Source organism: Mauremys reevesii, unplaced genomic scaffold (genome assembly GCF_016161935.1).
Source record: "Mauremys reevesii isolate NIE-2019 unplaced genomic scaffold, ASM1616193v1 Contig53, whole genome shotgun sequence".
Classification (NCBI taxonomy): Eukaryota; Metazoa; Chordata; order Testudines; family Geoemydidae; genus Mauremys; species Mauremys reevesii.
The window spans coordinates 337,780-355,199 of record NW_024100866.1 but is presented as its reverse complement, the minus strand read 5'-3'; the positions used below and the strand labels follow the sequence as shown (position 1 = coordinate 355,199).

At 47.2% G+C, this 17,420-nt stretch overlaps 1 protein-coding gene across 1 annotated transcript in view; it reads right to left on the bottom strand.

The window, feature by feature from the left end:
• Window positions 1-17,420, bottom strand: part of LOC120394383 (deleted in malignant brain tumors 1 protein-like) — a gene marked incomplete at its 3' end in the record, with an annotated part of 99,292 nt that overhangs the window by 63,164 nt on the left and 18,708 nt on the right. Inside the window, exons 4-8 of the mRNA XM_039518615.1 lie at window positions 15,433-15,522; window positions 15,038-15,352; window positions 13,089-13,403; window positions 12,448-12,510; window positions 12,047-12,361 (exon numbers count right to left, since the gene is read on the bottom strand). Of these exons, the coding sequence (XP_039374549.1) occupies window positions 12,047-12,361; window positions 12,448-12,510; window positions 13,089-13,403; window positions 15,038-15,352; window positions 15,433-15,522 (1,098 nt within the window). The remainder of the gene's footprint in view (window positions 1-12,046; window positions 12,362-12,447; window positions 12,511-13,088; window positions 13,404-15,037; window positions 15,353-15,432; window positions 15,523-17,420) is intronic.

Here is a 17,420-nt window from a genome sequence, read left to right as displayed (position 1 = left end):
AGTAATCGGGAGAGCCCCAAGCAGTGATCTGTATAGTCACCTGACCTCATGAACAGCAGCAAATGAAGTTGGAGCTGTTTGTCTGAGATTATATGTAAATCATTTTCCTATTCAAACAGTTCCACTATGAAGCCTCCACTTTGGAGAAAATAAGGTCTCTGAGGTCACCAGATCTAGTGAATCAAATTTATCCAAGGAATTGCTGAAACTGAGTGAATTCACTACAAGACCTGACCATTGACAGTCACATCCAACTGTATGGCGGGATGGCTGTCATCTTGTGTGTACTGTAGATGGAGCACACAGGAATCCCTGTGGTACAGGCTATGGTAAGTGTTGCCTGAGCATTTCCATTTGAAAGGGTCCCTTTTCAGCTCCTTATAGCTTTTTTATGTTTCAGGCTGAATTTGTCCACAGCTGGTCTCTACTTAAGGCGTTTTACATTTGTTTTTAGTGAAAATGAGTCAGCTGTTTGTGAGCACAAAAAGAAACAATATATTTATACCATTATTAACTCTCCCCCCCCAAAAAAAACCCACCCAAACAATCCCCAAACCACCTTCTCCTGAACACCAATAGCACTTCTGGGGGTTGGTGCAGACACTAGATGTTTGGCAGATGTTGGCATTAATCACTTAGTCTGGGTTTATTAATAAAGAAAAGTGATTTTATTAAGTATAAAAAGTAGGATTTAAGTGGTTCCAAGTAATAACAGACAGAACAAAGTAAGTTACAAAGCAAAATAAAGCAAAAACACACAAGTCTAAGCCTAATATATTAAGAAACTGATTAAAGGTAATACCTCACCCTCAGAGATGTTCCAATAAGCTTCTTCCACAGACTAGACTCCTTTCTAGTCTGGCCCCAATCCTTTCCCCTGGTACAGTCCTTGTTAGTTCCAGCAGACATCTCAGGTGGAAAGCAGGGGTGTTCTCATGACTGGCAGCACCCTCTGTCCTGCTACACACCTTTTTATAGCTTTAGCACAAAGTGGGAATCTTTTGTCTCACTGGGTCCCCACCCCTCTTTCTAAATGGAAAAGTTCCAGATTTAATATGGATTCCAGTTTCAGGTGACATGATCACATGTGCTGTGAGACCCCAGCCTCCATTCTTCCTGGGCTGGCCTGCACATCCCCAAGAAGGTTTGCAAGTAAACAGAGCCATTTACAACCAATTGTCCTAGTCAATGGGAGCCATCAAGATTCTAAACCACCATTAATGACTCACATTTTGCATAATTACAATAAGACCTCAGAGTTATACTTCATATTTCTAGCTTCAGATACAGAATGATACATGCATAGACATAGGACGACCACACTCAGTAGATTATAAGCTTTGTAATGATACCTTACAAGAGACCTTTTGCATAAAGCATATTCCAGTTACATCATATTCATGTTCGTAAGCATATTTTCATAAAGCACATGGAGTGCAACATCACACCACCCAGGGGCTTTTGGCTGAGTATTGTTTTACAGAGGGCAGTAGGGGAAAAGAGTTCACTTAGAAACTGAGAACAGGTGGGTACCACTGTGCTCTCTTAACTCTCCAGCCTGGGCTGTCTCTCATAATGTCTTGCTAGTGAAAAGCAGCAAACCCCATCCAGGTGCTACTATCACTCAGCATGACAGCATGTGGAGCCTCACACCCGGCTAGATTGCATGAGCGCTCCCAGAACCACTCGTGAATTAACAATAGCGAGAAACTCCAGCCAAAATACCCCCAGCTCCCCAGCCTTGCGCCCATGAACTACTCCAGTGGTTATCATACTTTTGTACTGGTGACCCCTTTCACACAGCAAGACTCTGAATGCGACCCCATTTATAAATTAAAAACACTTTTTTTTATAATTAACACTATTATAAATGCTGGAGGTGAAGGGAGTTTTGGGGAGGAGGCTGACAGCTCATGACCCTCCATGTAATAACCTCATAACCCCCAGTTTGAGAACCCCTGAACTACACTGTCCTGCTCTAGTCACAAGCCTGACCAGTATACAAGTTTATTACCCAATCCACCCCTCCCTCAATGTGGAAAGGACAACGCACAAGGCTTTATTAACTGAGCTGAGATTTTCCCCAAAAAACTTCAGTCAAATCACACTGGTTTTAGGTAAAATATAAAATAGATTTATGAACTACAGAAAGATAGATTTTAAGTGATTATAAGTAATAGCATACAGATTAAAGTAGATTACCATAAGAAATTAAACAAAAACACAATCTAAATTCTCTAAACTGGATAGGACTTGAATCAAGCTATGTCTCACCCTGTTTAATAGTACAATCAGTCCATCAATCTTCCATACACAGGCAGGCTTCCTTCTTTCCTGTCTGGGACCCCCCCCCCCCAACTTCTCCAGTTCAGTCTTTGTTCCTCAGGTGTTTCCAGGTGTTGTGTTGTAGAGGGAATGGGGCCCCCAAGTGATGTCACTTCCCCCTTTTACAGCTTCTTCTATCTTCCTGGGAAGATCTCTTGCTGTGACCTGACTGAAACAGTCCGCATTGCATAGTGCTATCTCTAAGAGGTTTCTATTGTACCCAGTTCCTGGGGTAATCCTTGTGAGTGTGCGTATTTCCCTCAATAGGCCATTAATGCTGTTTGGCCTTTTCATTGTTGCACTTGAAAGGCTGGTTTCCAGTGTTTTTAATTTCACAACATATTTTAGTGACAGATACATAGAAAAACTTCATAACTCTAGATATAATTATAGCACAAACATTAATATCCTGTTAAACTGTAACAGATTAAGACTTTTAAAATATCTTGCAAAGCATACTTTGTACAAAACATATCACAATTATATCATAATCATATCATAATTATATTAATTTGGTGAATATAGGGTGCAGAGTGTTACACCTTAGTTACAATTTTTTGCAATATCTTTTTTAATGTATGGTTAAGCTGCTCTACCAGGCCGACTGTTCACGGGCAACAGAGGTTTTAACTGAGTAAATTTTCAGGAGACCACAAAATGGAGGTGTCAAACATACAGCTAAGGGTGGCATAAAATCCCTCTTTACCCTGTAAAGGGTTAATTCCTCTTTTACCTGTAAAGTGTTAAGAAGCTCAGATAACCTGGTTGGCACCTGACCCAAAGGACCAATAAGGGGAGAAGATACTTTCAAATCTGTGGGGGAAGGTTTTGGTCTGTCTCTGGGAGCCAGCCAAGAAACCAGAACAGGAAAATTATATCTTCTTAAGCATATCTAAACTAAGCATCTAGTCTTGCAGAAAGAGTAAGTAATAACAGAAAAGAAATGCATTAGATTACCTTTTGTTTTAGCTTGTGAATTTTCCCCTGTGCTGAGAGGGAGCTTTATCCCTGTTTTTGTAACTTTAAAGTTTTGCCTAGAGGGGAAATCCTCTGTGTTTGAGTCTTTTGTTATTCTGTAAAGTACTTACCATCCTGATTTTACAGAGGTGATTCTTTTACCTTTTCTTTAATTAAAATTCTTCTTTTTTAAGAACCAAATTGATTTTTCATTGTTCTTAAGATCTAAGGGTCTGGATCTGTGTTCACCTGTACTAATTGGTGAGGATATTATTCTCAAGCCTCCCCAGGAAAGGGGGCATAAGGGTTTGGGGGGGATATTTGGGGAAGGTAGGGCTCCAAGTGGCCCTCCCTGAATGTTTGTTTAAATCACTTGGTGGTGGTAGCGATACTAAGGCTATGAAGGAATTTGTGCCTTGGGGAAGTTTTTAACCTACATTGGTAAAAATAAGCTTGGGGGGGTCTTTCATGTGGGTCCCCACATCTGTACCCCAGAGTTCAGAGTGGGGAAGGAACTCTGACAGGAGGTATTAACTGGGACATGAAAGCTGTGCCCTGGTCTGTCAGGAGAACTCTTAGAAACATCCCTCTTGCCAACACATCCATTAACTGGGTAGCTATTGTGTCTGGGACACTGCCAAGCACAGGGCTATGGCTCAGGTTACCAAGTGGGATAATGAACAGTCACCAACAGAAACTGACACCAGCTTGAACTTGATTCCAGGGACCACAAGAGGTCTACCCCAAAGGTGGCAAAAGGGCTGCTCACAAAAGGAAGAGGACTGAGGGTCCCTGTGGGCTGGCTGGGGGGCCACCAGTTGGCATTCTGGACAGGATGCACAATAATAGTTGAGGTTGCAATAATCCAAGGGCCAAAAGAACTGGGCCAGAATCCTTCCTTGGGTCTTTTCCACTCCCAAGTGGCAGAACCACGGTACATCTTGGGCCAGGTTTAACACTTAGTTCCAATACAACTTGGGGACCAGGAGTTGGGTTTGGCCGGCCCTGGATCACTCACACAGTCACCAAGAGAGCCCCTTTTACTTCAAAATGGAGGTACTGGGCATCCTGGTCAGGAGCAACCAACAATCCACGTGCCCAAGTCAACCAGGCATATGGAAGACTCAGGACTGGCTCCTCCCTCTGACTCTGGATGTAGTTGGGCCCCTCATCTAAGACCAGTGGGTTGTCCATAGGAGGAGGCTGTTCCTGTGGCTTCTCCATAGGGAGCTCCAAACTACACTGCACCCCGACCCTTTGGGCCTGACACTGCTCCCGGAGCACTTTGGTTTGTTGTCTGTGAGATCAGCTTGTATGTTATCTCCCAGAGGTTTTTTTTTCCTTTTACCTTTTTTTTTCTCTAATTAAAAGCCTTCTTTTTAAGAACCTGATTGATTTTTCCTTGTTTTAAGATCCAACAGGATTGGATCTGGACTCACCAGGGATTGGTGGGGGGAAAAAGAGAGAGGGAAGGAGTAATTCTTCCTTGTTTTAAGATCCAAGGGGTTTGGATCAGTGTTCACCAGGGACTTGCTGAAGAAGTCTCTCAAGACTATCCAGAGAAAGGAGTCAGTATTTGGGAGTGGTGGCAGCAAAACCAGATCTAAGCTGGTAATTAAGTTCAGGGCTTCTCATGCAGGTCTTCATATCTGTACTCTAATGTCCAGAGTGGTGGTGAGACCTATGACAGACAGGCTACCAAGTGATCCAACTCACACTATCTCCAACACATACACAAGGGAATCGCCTACTCAGTCACCTTCACCTGCTGCTGATTCCTTTTCTCTTTCATTTCCCCCAGGATCTGGATGTGCCATTTTGGGGGAAGTTCTCCACCTCTCTTTAAGGCTCCAATCCCAGACCCTAGGCAGTGTTAGCGGCCTGGGTTCCCTGCCAAAGCACAAATTTCCATCTCCTCTCTCTCTCTGGTAATTTCCTTTGTCCCACAAATCTGTCTTGGAGAGACAACCCCTAGGACAAGTTAGCCCAGCCCCTGAGATTTCCCTCCTCAGTCTCCAAAGGTCAGTATGCCTATTACACATCTTGATAATGCCATCTTTTGTTCTCTTTCAAAAATAAATTGTTATATTTCTAGTCTTGCCTATCTGACCACCCACCCCAAGATTGCTGCTTCCAATCATCTGCATTTGTCTTCTGTCAACCTTTTCTATTTCCATTGTATCCGTGTACAGATGTGATGACCAAGCTGAATGCAGGATTTGTGATGAAAGAAAGACAGACATTTCAGTGAAATAGCGATGTACTCTGCAAGTGTAAGTGGGGGAATGGTCCCGCTATTGTGGGGAACTTTCCTCGCTCCCACTTCCTTTACCCAGAGGCCTCCCTGCCCTTGAGGACTCCCCTTCCACTCTCCTGTCTGGCAGAGTTCTTGTAACCCCAACAAGGCTGGACCCAGGATTCCTGGGGGGCTCAACCCCCCACCCTGCTGTGGTCACCTAGGACAGGGGCTGGGGTGTCCCAACTCCATGGTGCTCTCTCTGCACTGGACACTTCCCTGATCCACTGATCATTACATACAAGTTAAAGCAAATACAAGTTATTTAATCAACAATTAATTTTTAAAAAGAATAAGGAAAATGGGAGAGGTTAAAAGAAAACACATCACCCCGCTCTATGGCAGGGAACATCACAACCAGTGTCTCTGGAATGTCAGGGCAGTTCACAGTCTGTTCCTTGTAGGTCCCAGGCCTCCTTCTCAGGCCCTGGGTGTGCTGCAGGGACGATGCAGGTTAGACATTTGCTCTGGTGGTGGCCACACACCTCTGGGCTTTGGGTGGTGGGACCCTTCTTCCCTGTGCCAGCCCCCCGTCGGGTTAAGATCCCCCTCCCAGTCTGGCCTGCAAGGACCCTTGGCTGGGGGTGTCTTTCTGCACTGGGACCTTTGCCCATGATCCCCCCTTGGCTGGCCCCAGTTGCTCACCACACCCAGCTTCAGACTGCCCCAGCCCCAGCTCCACTGTTCTAGCTCCGGCTCCACTCTGCATCAGCACTGATGCTGCTGCTCTGCCTCCAGCCCCCTGGGCTGCTTCTCTGGCCCCTGGCTCTGTGGCTGCAGTTCTGCTCCCAGCAGAGAATCTGCTCTCCCTGAGCTGTGTCTCTGGCCCTGTGGCTGCAGCCCTGCTCCCAGCACAGGTCTGCTCTGTGGGCTGCTTCCGTAACTCTGCTCCCAGCTCTGACCTGCTTCCTGGGCTGCTTTTCTGGCCCCTCTGGCTGGCACAGCTCTGCTCCCCAGCTCAGCTTGGGTCCCTGCTTTCTCCTTAGCTCGGCCCCACTCTGTCTGACGAGGGTGACCAGATCTTCCTATTTTATAGGGACAATCCAGATATTTTGGGGCATTTTCTTCCATAGGCACGTATTGCCCCCCACCCCCATCCCAATTTTTCACATTTGCTGTCTGTTCATCCTATGTCTGATCCAGGCAATTCCAGCTCACATGGAGGACAGGACCTATCCTGGCCTCCTGACTCCCTGATTAGCCTGCCTGCCCTGTCAATCAGGCTGACCTGGAGCATTAGCCTCTCCCCATTCTTTTAGTACTGGGAGCTAGCCAACCAAAACACCCCCACAGAGTGTTAGTAACGGGACAACAGTTCCTTTACACAAGCATTCTGGTATTCACTTCTCTGAGGATTCATTCAAACACTTTTGGCTTCTTCACTGGTCAGTTCTCAGCTCAGCATTGATTGTAAACTATATTTGTAGATTGTAATGGAAATAAACATGCCACTGTGCAAAGATGATTTGTTTTAATGGGGTTTCTAGTAAGAACTCATTGACTTATTACTTGTTGTAGCCTTATTGGTTCAGTGGAAATTCAGATTCCGATTTACCTTCCCCTTGTCACTATTGTCTTAAAATTCATTTATCATCCTAGCAGAAATATTCATCCTCTGCATTTATTGCTAATTGGGAAATATTTTCACAGTTTGTTTAATTCCAGGTGTGAATTACCCAGGGAGAATTTCCCATTTATCTCCTTGGATTCAATGAAAGGTTCAAATCGGAATTTAGTTTAGGAACAACCACATTGCTCATCTCAGAATGTTCTCTTGCTGGTGTCTCACTTTTACCACGTACCTGATAGAACATTCAGTGTAAACCAACCTCCCTATCAAACAGCCAGCCATACCCAGAGGTGGCCCACTGTTGTCTCTCGGATTTGTTCAATTTCAGCCTCTCCCTGTGATGAGCCCTGGAAACTGCACAATTCATCTGGCAAGAAAAACTTCCACTGTGGAGAAGACTTTCAGAAGGATTTAATATGAAAAAGGCACAAGTTGAAGATGAAGAAATTACAGGGATAAAAAAGCAGAAAATGTCCATCCTGGCCAATCAATGGGAAGTTACACACAGGAAATTTGTGAACCTTTTCCCACTCGCACTTGTATTTCCTGCAACTTCACACAAACCCTATAGAAATACCTGCTTTGACTATCTTCCAGGCAGGGACTGTCTCTGGGCATCATGCTAGAGGGAGCATTTCTCAGAGAAAGAGGCAAAGCTTTTACATCATCACAAGGTTATTTGGTCCAATCACATTGTTCTGCTACTGATCCCCCAGAGTCACCAGCACTTCCACCCTCAGGGCAGTAAGAGAAGCCCTCCTTTGGAACCCTCAGACTGGGGGATTTCACATATCACATTTATCTGATACATTTTAGCAGCTGATTGAAAGGATCCTAGAGCTCCCAGATGATGGGGATGTGGGGTGTGTGTGTGTGTGTGTGTGTGTGTGTGTGTGTGTGTGTGTGTGTGAATTGTAGAAAGTAGTGCCTGGGATCTAGTCCAGAAGAATTGCTCCACAAGGCATTTTGCTATAATAATTACAAATATAAATAATTTGGAATTGCCCATGTTTGTTCCCGACTTCCTAAACTTGACATTATTTTTAAAATGTCTTTTCAATGCATTCTCCTGATAAAGTTTATCCCATAAACTGATATCAATCACCAACATACTGACACCACTGGGAGCTGAGCCAGCTAATAAGGGTGGGGCTTTGACCCTTGGGTGTAAAATCTCTATTTTCCACCCACCCCGCTATCACACCGTGTCTGAGACAGATGTATATAAGCTGCAATAGCCACATGCCAGGAAAGGCTGGCAGGGAACATTGCTGCATTGTAGAGATCTCTGCTTCAGTGTGTTCTCTTTACAAATAGTGAGTAACCCTAGTGCTCATGGCAATGAGGGTCCCAGGTCAGCTCCTGGGCGAACTCCACCGTAAGTCCCTGCAATGGGCCATTATCATGATGAAGGACATCAAACACTTGCCTATCCCTGGGCCTCCACACAGCTCTGGTAATGCATCTGGTCAGTGCCCCCAGCGTTACGCCAATAGACAATACTGGTGGGTGAACTCCCTGGTTTTCTTAACAAGCTACTATTGTCCCTACTGGGAAATACAGTTAGTTTTTCATCAGGGTAATGTTGTTTCCAGGAGGCAGATTCACTGCTCACTGGGGAAGAGGGTTGTGGTGTGGGAGGGGGTGAGGTCTCCAGCTGGGAATGCAGGCCCCAGGGTGGGGCCAAGGTGTTTGGAGTGCAGGAGTAGGCTCAGTGCTGGGGCCGGAAGGTGGGATGCAGGAGGGGGTGTAGGCTCTGGCTGGGGTGTGGGCTCTGGGGTGGGAGTGGGGCTGGGGCTGAGGGGCTTGGGGTGCAGAAGAGGGCTCTGGGCTGGGGGGTTTGGCGTCCAGGAGGGGACTCAGGGCTGGGGCAAGGCTTGAGGTGCAGGAGGGGGTGCAGGCTGCAGGCTCTGGGAGGGAGCTTGAGTCCAGGAGGGAGCTCAGAGCCTGGGCAGGGGGCTGGGGTGTGGGATGGCGTGCTGGGCGCCATCTCTGGGAGGGAGTTTGAGTGCAGGAAGGCATTCTGACCTGGGGCAGTGGGTTGGGGTGTAGGTGGAAGGTGCAGGATCAGGGAGGGAGGGAGGAAGGGTGTGGGACGGGGTTTGCCTGCCCCAGAATTGCCGCCAAAGAGTGGAGCGAAGCAATTGCTCTGCCGCGGCTTTTTTTTTCTTTTTTTTCCCACTTGGGGCAGCAGAAAACCTGGAGCCGGCCCTGGCAAAAGTTAAAAAAAACCAGTTTCATGTTGAATAAAACCCTTTGATGTTCTTTTGGACATTTGTTGTGTATTTTAATTGTATAGATAAAATTAAAGGAACTGTCTAATGGAAAAGTAATCTCAAATTGAAAAAATAATGTTTTCTTTAGAAAGTGTTGAAATGAATTGAATTGTTCTGTGTGTATTTGGAACAATTGGATGAAATTAACAGGAATTTGTGAAATGTTACAGTGTGTCTGAATCTGCATTTTTCACCAAAACATTTTGCAATGAAGACTTGTGCCCGGCTCTAATGACAAGCTCACAGGGTGAAGCTGCACTGATTTAATTCAGGGTCAGGGCCTCAGATAGAAAGGGCATTAGATAGCTGCTCCCTGTTACAAGGTTTCAGACTGGTAGCTGTGTTAGTTTGTATAAGCAAAAAACAACAAGGAGTACTTGTGGCACCTTAGAGACTAACAAATGTATTTGGGCAAAAGCTTTTGTGGTCTAAAACCCACTTCATCAGATGCAAGGAGTGGAAAATACAGTAGGAATATATATAGAGAGAGTACATGAAAAGATAGGGGGTTGCCTTACCAATTCTAACGAAACAATTCAATTAAAGTGGGCTATTATCAGCAGGAGGAAAAATCACTTTTGAAGTGGTAATCAGGCCCATTTCAAACAGTACACAAGAAGGTGTGAGTAACAGTAGGGGGAAAAATAGTATGGGGAAATAGTTTTAAGTTTGTGTAATGACCCATCCACTCCCAGTCATAATAGCCTACCTCCTGCTCAGCACGGCGTGCAGCTCCCACCCAGATGTCATTTGCCCCTAGATTTCACAGGCCATGGAAAGGAGCTCCTTCCCTGGGGCTACAGCTTGCAGCTCCTCCCTCTGTGACCCAGCACCAGGGAAATTTAACCCTTGATGGGAGGAGGGGGTAGTTTTATCTGAGTGTGACATTCCCCTCTGGTGTTATCTGAACCAGTGATCTGCTAGGCCTCTCCAATCCTAGACTCTGGGAGCCAGCCTTACCCTGTTCTGCTGTGAGAACCGCACTTCTGGGCTGTTTACGCACGGTCTCTGGCATGTAAGCTGATTGGACTGTGCAACCATATGACACTAGCCAATATCTCCAGTCCCAGACACAACCCTAGTTACCTCTGTCTTGCAGTGTCCAGTTATGCCCACTGGATGCTGCAAGTTTATATGATTTCATCAATTTAACAAAGAAATTAATATGTACCAGTCTTGTTCTCCCAAGGGGAGTCTCTGACACACTTTAAACCAAACACACTGCTTCAGGTAGAATAAACAAACGGATTTATTAGCTATAAAGACAGATTTTAAGGGATTATAAATCAAAACATAACAAGTCAGATTTGGTCAAATGAAATAAAAGCAAAACGCATTCTAAGCTGATCTTAACACTTTCAATGTCCTTACAAACTTACATGCTTCTCACCACAGGCTGGCTGGTTACTTTTCAGTCAGGCTCTCTCCTTTGATCAGCATTTCAGGCACTTAGTGGTGGTGGTGTCTGTAGATGTAGGTGGAAGAGAGAGAGAGAGCATGGGAAAACGTCTCTCCTTTTTATCATGTCCTTTCTTTCCTCTTGGCTCTTCAGGACGAGGCCACGCCCCTCCTTAGGACTCCAGCAGTACCGGTAAGTCCTGTAAGTTACTTTCACCCCTGCCCCCACCCACTTCAGAGTCAGGTGAGCATTACCTCATCACAGTCCCAAACTGACCAAAGGAAGGGGAGTGACTCCCTAGAGGGTCTAACAGATTCTTTTGTTGCTGTCTAAGCCAGTGTCCATTGTTCCTGTGAGGTAGGTCTGGGTTTGTCCCATACTTGCCCTGACAAAGTGTGAACTGCCTCTCTGTTCTTGGAGAGTTTTTGCCTGGGCTTGCTTTAAGCTCTGAGGATACATTTTCAGCCTCATAAGTATATACATGAAATTATAACCTATAACCTTACTATGACATTACTGAAATGATTACTGTAACATTACTGAAATGATTACTGTAGCATCTATCAGAGGGGTAGCCGTGTTAGTCTGGTTCTGTAGAAGCAGCAAAGAATCCTGTGGCACCTTATAGACCGTAGCATCATGAGCTTTGTGAAGACACCCAACATGACAAACTTTGCACTGGATACCATGCAATCGTTTTATAAAGATGAACATGGCGGTGTAGGGTGTTTCCCTCAGGTACAGAAGGTCACACTGGAGTATTCAGAGAATCTGTCCTCTCTGTCAGACCTGCAAAGGGAAAGGAAGGAGAGTTGGAGCCTGGAGCGACAGGGAGGTGACGTGTTTGTTACCAGGGAGACCCTCACCTCTGAGAGTCCCTGAGGGCACTGTCCAACTGTCACCTTCACAAACCTGCTCACAGCAGCATGGGGCCTGTTTGTTAGTGATTTGGGGCCCAAGTCCCTTGTGCTCTGTGCAGCAATGAGGACACTAGTAACAAACCAGCACACTGGGGCCTGTGATGAATACAGGGGATTTGTGGGCTGATGCCTGAGCCAATCTGACCTGAGAAAGGATCCATCCCACAATATCCAGGATGCTCCTGCACACAGGAGATGGGAGGGCCTGGTCTGTGACCAAAGGGGCGGGAGGGGGTGTGTGATCTGATCCATCCTCCTCTCTGAAAATTACAGCATGTAGCAGAAACATTTCCTGTCACTCACCTGAGCAATTCACGGCAGCATCTTCCTTATGGTCACAGTTGCTCTCACCCCAGGGCTTGGCAGGACAGTCCCAGAGAGATGACTCTGTCCCTCTGCAATTCAACATCTCCACCCAGATAGGACCAGTCCCCTCGCCAAATGCAGCCTCGCCCGGGGCAGATACAGCAGATCCACAGCCCAGTTGTTTACACACAACGTTAGCATCCGCCATGTCCCAGAAGTCATCACAAACTGTTCCCCAGGAGCCACGATACCAAACTTCTACTCTCCCCAAGCATCTGTCCTCTCCTCCCACGACACGTAACTTCTCCTGGTCTGGAAATGCAGAAACCTCACATGTTACTGGGGCAGCTGGGAAAGTACTTAGAGACCAAGAAGGAGACCGTGAGAAGCAGAGATACCTGTGCAGCTTGGAGAGTTTGGGCATTCAGCAAACAGGGTCTGAGTTGGTTTTGCTTTTTTTCCTATGGAGAGAAAAAGCCGAGGTAAATGAACTGGGTTGTGTGTGTGATGTGAGAATAGAATTTATCTGTATTTTAAACCCATAATTTCATAATTTTCATAATTTCAGCACTGTATGAACTGAAATGTGAACTCTGGGTCATTTAATACCTAATAAATTTGCTATTCAGCTGTTACTCAGACACACAGGCCGACATGCACCCAGACTTGTGGGGGATTCCAGTCTTGACCCAAATTGCACAGCCTGGGCCCATCTCTGAGTGCTCATCCCAAACGGATTAAGAGCTGCCTAATGACGGTCTCTAGGGAGAGGCTTTTCTTCGCTCTCACACTACCTTAGCGCAGTGTGTAACACTGGTCTCTTTTATAATTAATTGGTTAACTTCCATGTTTGTTCTTAATCAGACAAATTCTTATTCCTATAAAAGACTGTGAAAATGTTTGTATCTTCTGTTGAGAATTTACATCTGCCTACACTGAGATGTGAACAACAACAAGTTCTGTCCTAACCCTTCAATTAATTGAACACATCACATACATGTGTGTTTGCACGAGCACATGCAGGTAGTTTCAGAATTACCAGTGCAAGAAATATGGGTCTCTTCTGCTCGGTTATCACACGACTTTGGATACCAGGGCTCTGATGGGCACTGCCAGAGGGAGCTGTGCTGCTCACTGCATGCAACGTGGTCCAGCCATGTGGGACCAGAACCTGCTCCATATTCAAAGTCTCTTGCAATCTGCCCTCCATCCCCACAGTTCAGCTGTTTGCAGACAATTGCTGCGGTGACTCCAGACATCTGATTGGAGCAAACACTGCCCCACGTCCCATTGTAGAAAACCTCCAGCCGCCCAGCACAGTCACTGTCGCTCACCAGCCTCAGATCTGTGAATTCTAGAAGGAAATGCACAAAAAGGGAATTTAAATTGTCTGATTCTGAAATGAACAGGGGTGTGAAGAGTAGCCGCATAGATACACAGCCACAGGGGGCTGGACTGGAGAGGCACCTCTTCCCCAGCCCTGAGGCTGCTGCGGCCAGGGACAGGTGCCTCTTCCCTGGTCCCAGCCCTGGATCTGTCATGGCTGGGGAGAGGTTCCTCTCCCCTGGCCCCGGAGGTACTGCAGTGGGGAAAGAGGTGCCTCTCCCCTGGCCCCAGGCTGCTGCAGCAAGAGACAGCTGGGAGGAGCCCTCTCTCCCCACCACAGCCCCAGAGCAGCCTGCACTGCAAACCCTTCATCCCAGGCCCCACCCCACAGCCCACACCCCCAGCCGGCGCCCTCACCCCCATACTCCAACTCTCTGCTCCAGCCCTGAGCTCCCTCCTGCACCCTGAGCCACTTATCTCCAGCCTCACCCCAGAGTCTGCACCCCCAGCCAGAGCCCTCTGCCCCATCCCTGAGCTCAGAACCCCTCAGCCCCACCCCCACTACACATCACCTCTATACTGGTGCACATAACAAAATTCATTCTGCACATGGATGTAAAAAATTACAGGGAACATTGGTCCAGGAGTTCACATCTGTTACTGTATTGATGAAATCTACTTACAGAACACACCATCAGTTTAGGGAATTGCCTTGTTTCTCACCATCTGCCCTGAGGTGGGCACTCAGAGCCGTGAGCCACTCTAGACAGCGTGACAGGGATCATGAGATCATATAGTTTGACCTTCTATAAAACACCTGCATAGAGCCCAATAACTTGAGTTTGATTTAAGCATAGTTTCCAGAAAGACATCCAGTCTAGACAGGAAGACGTCAAGAGATGCAGAATGCATCAGTTCCCTGGTAGTTTGTTCTGATGCTTAATCACCCTCCCTGTTAAAAACCTGGGCCTTATTTCTGAGGTGAATTTGTCTGGTTTCAGCTTCCAGCCATCATATCTTTTAGATTAAAGAGCCCTTTAGTAAGAGGTATGTTCTCCTTGAGAAGGAACTTACACACCCGTAATCAAGTCACCTCCTGATCATTTTGATAAGCTGAACAGATTCAGTATCTTAAATCTCTCACCGTAAGGCTTTTATTCAAGCCCTCAGATCACGTGTGTGGCTCTTCTCTGCTCCCTCTCCAATTTTTGTGGATGTCAGAACTGGACACAGTATTCCAGTATCTGTCTCACCATTGCCATATACAACAGTAAAATTTAGTCCCCACTCCTACTCACTACTCCTATTTATACATCCAAGGTTCACATTAGCCCGTTTTGCCACACAGGGCACTGGGAGCTCAGGTTCAGTTATTTCTCCACTAGGACCCCACATCCTTTTCAGTCACTGCTTTCCATGATACAGTCTCCTTCAGACACCTGAGATGCAGCATTCTAACATTAGGGAAATCTTCCAATAGCTCCAGTATCTCTGGGTGGGAGCTGAGGACTTTCTAATGGTGACTCTGGTAGGTAGTTACACAAGGGAAAGGGAGGCAGAGACAGTCAGGGAAAGTATCATTCTCATCAATCTCCTTAAACATCTGCCCCCTCCATTAAATCCCCTGGTAACCAGGCTCACCAGAGCATTCACACAACAGACCTGAGCAGAGAACTCCGGCGTCCTCTTTGTGTCTGCAGTTGTGCTGGCCCCAGCCCCTGGAAGGACACGACCAGAGATCGGATTCATTCCCAGAGCAGTTCACATCATCCAGCCAGATCTGCCCGGATCCTTGCCCATAATGAGCAGAGACAGTTGCATTGATGGCGTGTCCACATCCCAGTTGTTTGCAAACCACATTGGAGTCTGATAGATCCCAGGAATCATCACAGACTGTCCCCCAGCTGCCATTGTAATAAATCTCCACTCTCCCGGCACAGCGACCTCCCCCATTCACAAGTCTGATCCGCCTGCTCCCTGCAGGGATAGATCCCAGCTGTTAATATGCTTTTTTCCTACTGAACAGAGAATATTTGTGAGATTTGGAAATGAATCACCTGAACAAACAACACCGATGTCCGCAGCAATTCCTGCCTGGGCTGTCTCAGACGTGGAGTTGTCACAGAGAACCAGGTGAGTCTCATTTCCTGCACACTGGACCCTTCTCAGCCCCACGGGGCCTGTTCCTTGCTCAGACATAGGGGGGGTATAAACTTTCTCAGCGACGCCCCACTCGAGCTCCCTGCACACCACACTGGCATCGTTCATGTCCCACTGGTCATCCAGCACTCTGCCCCACGCACCACTGAGGGAAATCTCGACTCTTCCATCGCACCTGCTTTCTCCATTCAGCAGTCTGAGTGATTCAGAGTGACCTGGGCTCAGGAGAGATGGGAAACACACTGAATAACACTCCCTGTTATACCCTAAAAATAATACAGAGTGTGCATGAAATTATGGACTGTTTCTCAATAAGAAGGTATAAGCCAGTGATCATTCACACGCTAGCCTGATGGGGGGTGTGCTTTGTGGGGGCAGGTCTGGGCGGGGCTAGTGCTGGGGCTGGAGATCTGGACATCAGCTTCCGGCGCAGGCAGGAAAGGGACGTGGCTGGGCTGACGGATACTGAGCCAGGGTCGGGAAGAGTGGGTGGAGCTCGAGTCCCAGCAGGACACCCCCTTTACCCAAAGGGTGCACGTAGAGTGACCAGCTGTCCTGATTTTATAGGGACAGTTCTGATACTCGGGGCTTTTTCTTATATAGGTGCCTATTACGTCCCATCACCTGTCCAATTTTTCACATTGGTTGTCTGGTTACCCTAGGCACGCCCTGCAGCCTGTGTGCCCCGGGCAGCTTCAGCTTTGGGTGCCTGCTGAGCGGTAAGGCCTGGCTGGAAGGGGTGGAGGGAGGCAATCCCCCCTCCCTCCTGTCCCTTCCCCAGATCCACGGATCCCTCCTGCACCCCGCCCTCTGCCCCTCCCATCACTACCCACCCCCCAAAATCCGGGTCCCACCCAGGTTTCCTGTCCTAGCTGTGCCATTAGTATGGTGTGAGAGTAGAGAGTAGATTTGGGGCTTTCTGAGGAGGCTCATGGCTATAACTGGGTACCACAGCCCCTCAGGAAGGCCAGATCGGATCACAGCAGATGGAGCTCGTACGGAAGGGACCAGGTGTTTTTCCTTAGAAGGGATTCTCCTTCCAGTAACTGTAGGGAGAAATCAGCATCCCCATGTGCTGAGGAGTTCCCTCAGAGAACCAGGGTATGGACTAGGTAGGTAATTAGGAGAGGCAGGGCAGGGCTGTGCGGAATTCAGTTAATAATGCAGGCAGCAGCCTCTGCAAGAAGCAAGAGAGCTATGAGGTGATTTGCCCCCAAGGTACAAAGGTATCAGCTGTAAAGAGGAGAGTAGATGTCTGTTGTGAGTGCTGGGCAGGGCCTTATAGGCTTAGTCATGGTGTGTAACAGCACCAGTGACTCTGGTCTCTGTTGGAGTCAGTCCTGGAAGCTACGTGTCCATTATTGGGAAGAAGGTTGAAATTCAGGGCTTCTGCAGTAGGTTTCTCTGTAAGGACCACAGTTCCAGCTAGTCAAGAATCTCTGTTGAGACTCTGTACATGGCTGAGAAGATGGGGCAGAGAGGGGAGCTGCAACTTCATTCAGCAGGAGGGGTCCCTTTGGTGAGGGGAGAAGCAGATGATCACAATGGCCTCTTTGGGTCTTAAAACTCTGCGGATCTATAGACCCAGAAGATGGGCTCCATTTAGCCACAAGGGAACCAGATTGGCTGGCCATTAAAATTAAGTTTTCTAGTGAAATATTTTTCCCACAGGGCCCTGGCCACTTTTAGTGCCCAGGATGGATAAATCAGGGTTGTGCAGTATCTGCCTGTTGCCTGTGCGACCCCTGCCTCATTCACTTTAGAAACTGGAAGACCTGTAGAGAAGGAGCAGGGGAGCACAGGAAGAACTAGAATGATCTTATTAAGAGAGGTGCCTGTCATTCAGTAGAGCTCAGTTCTGTTCCTGCCTGTGCCACTGACTTCA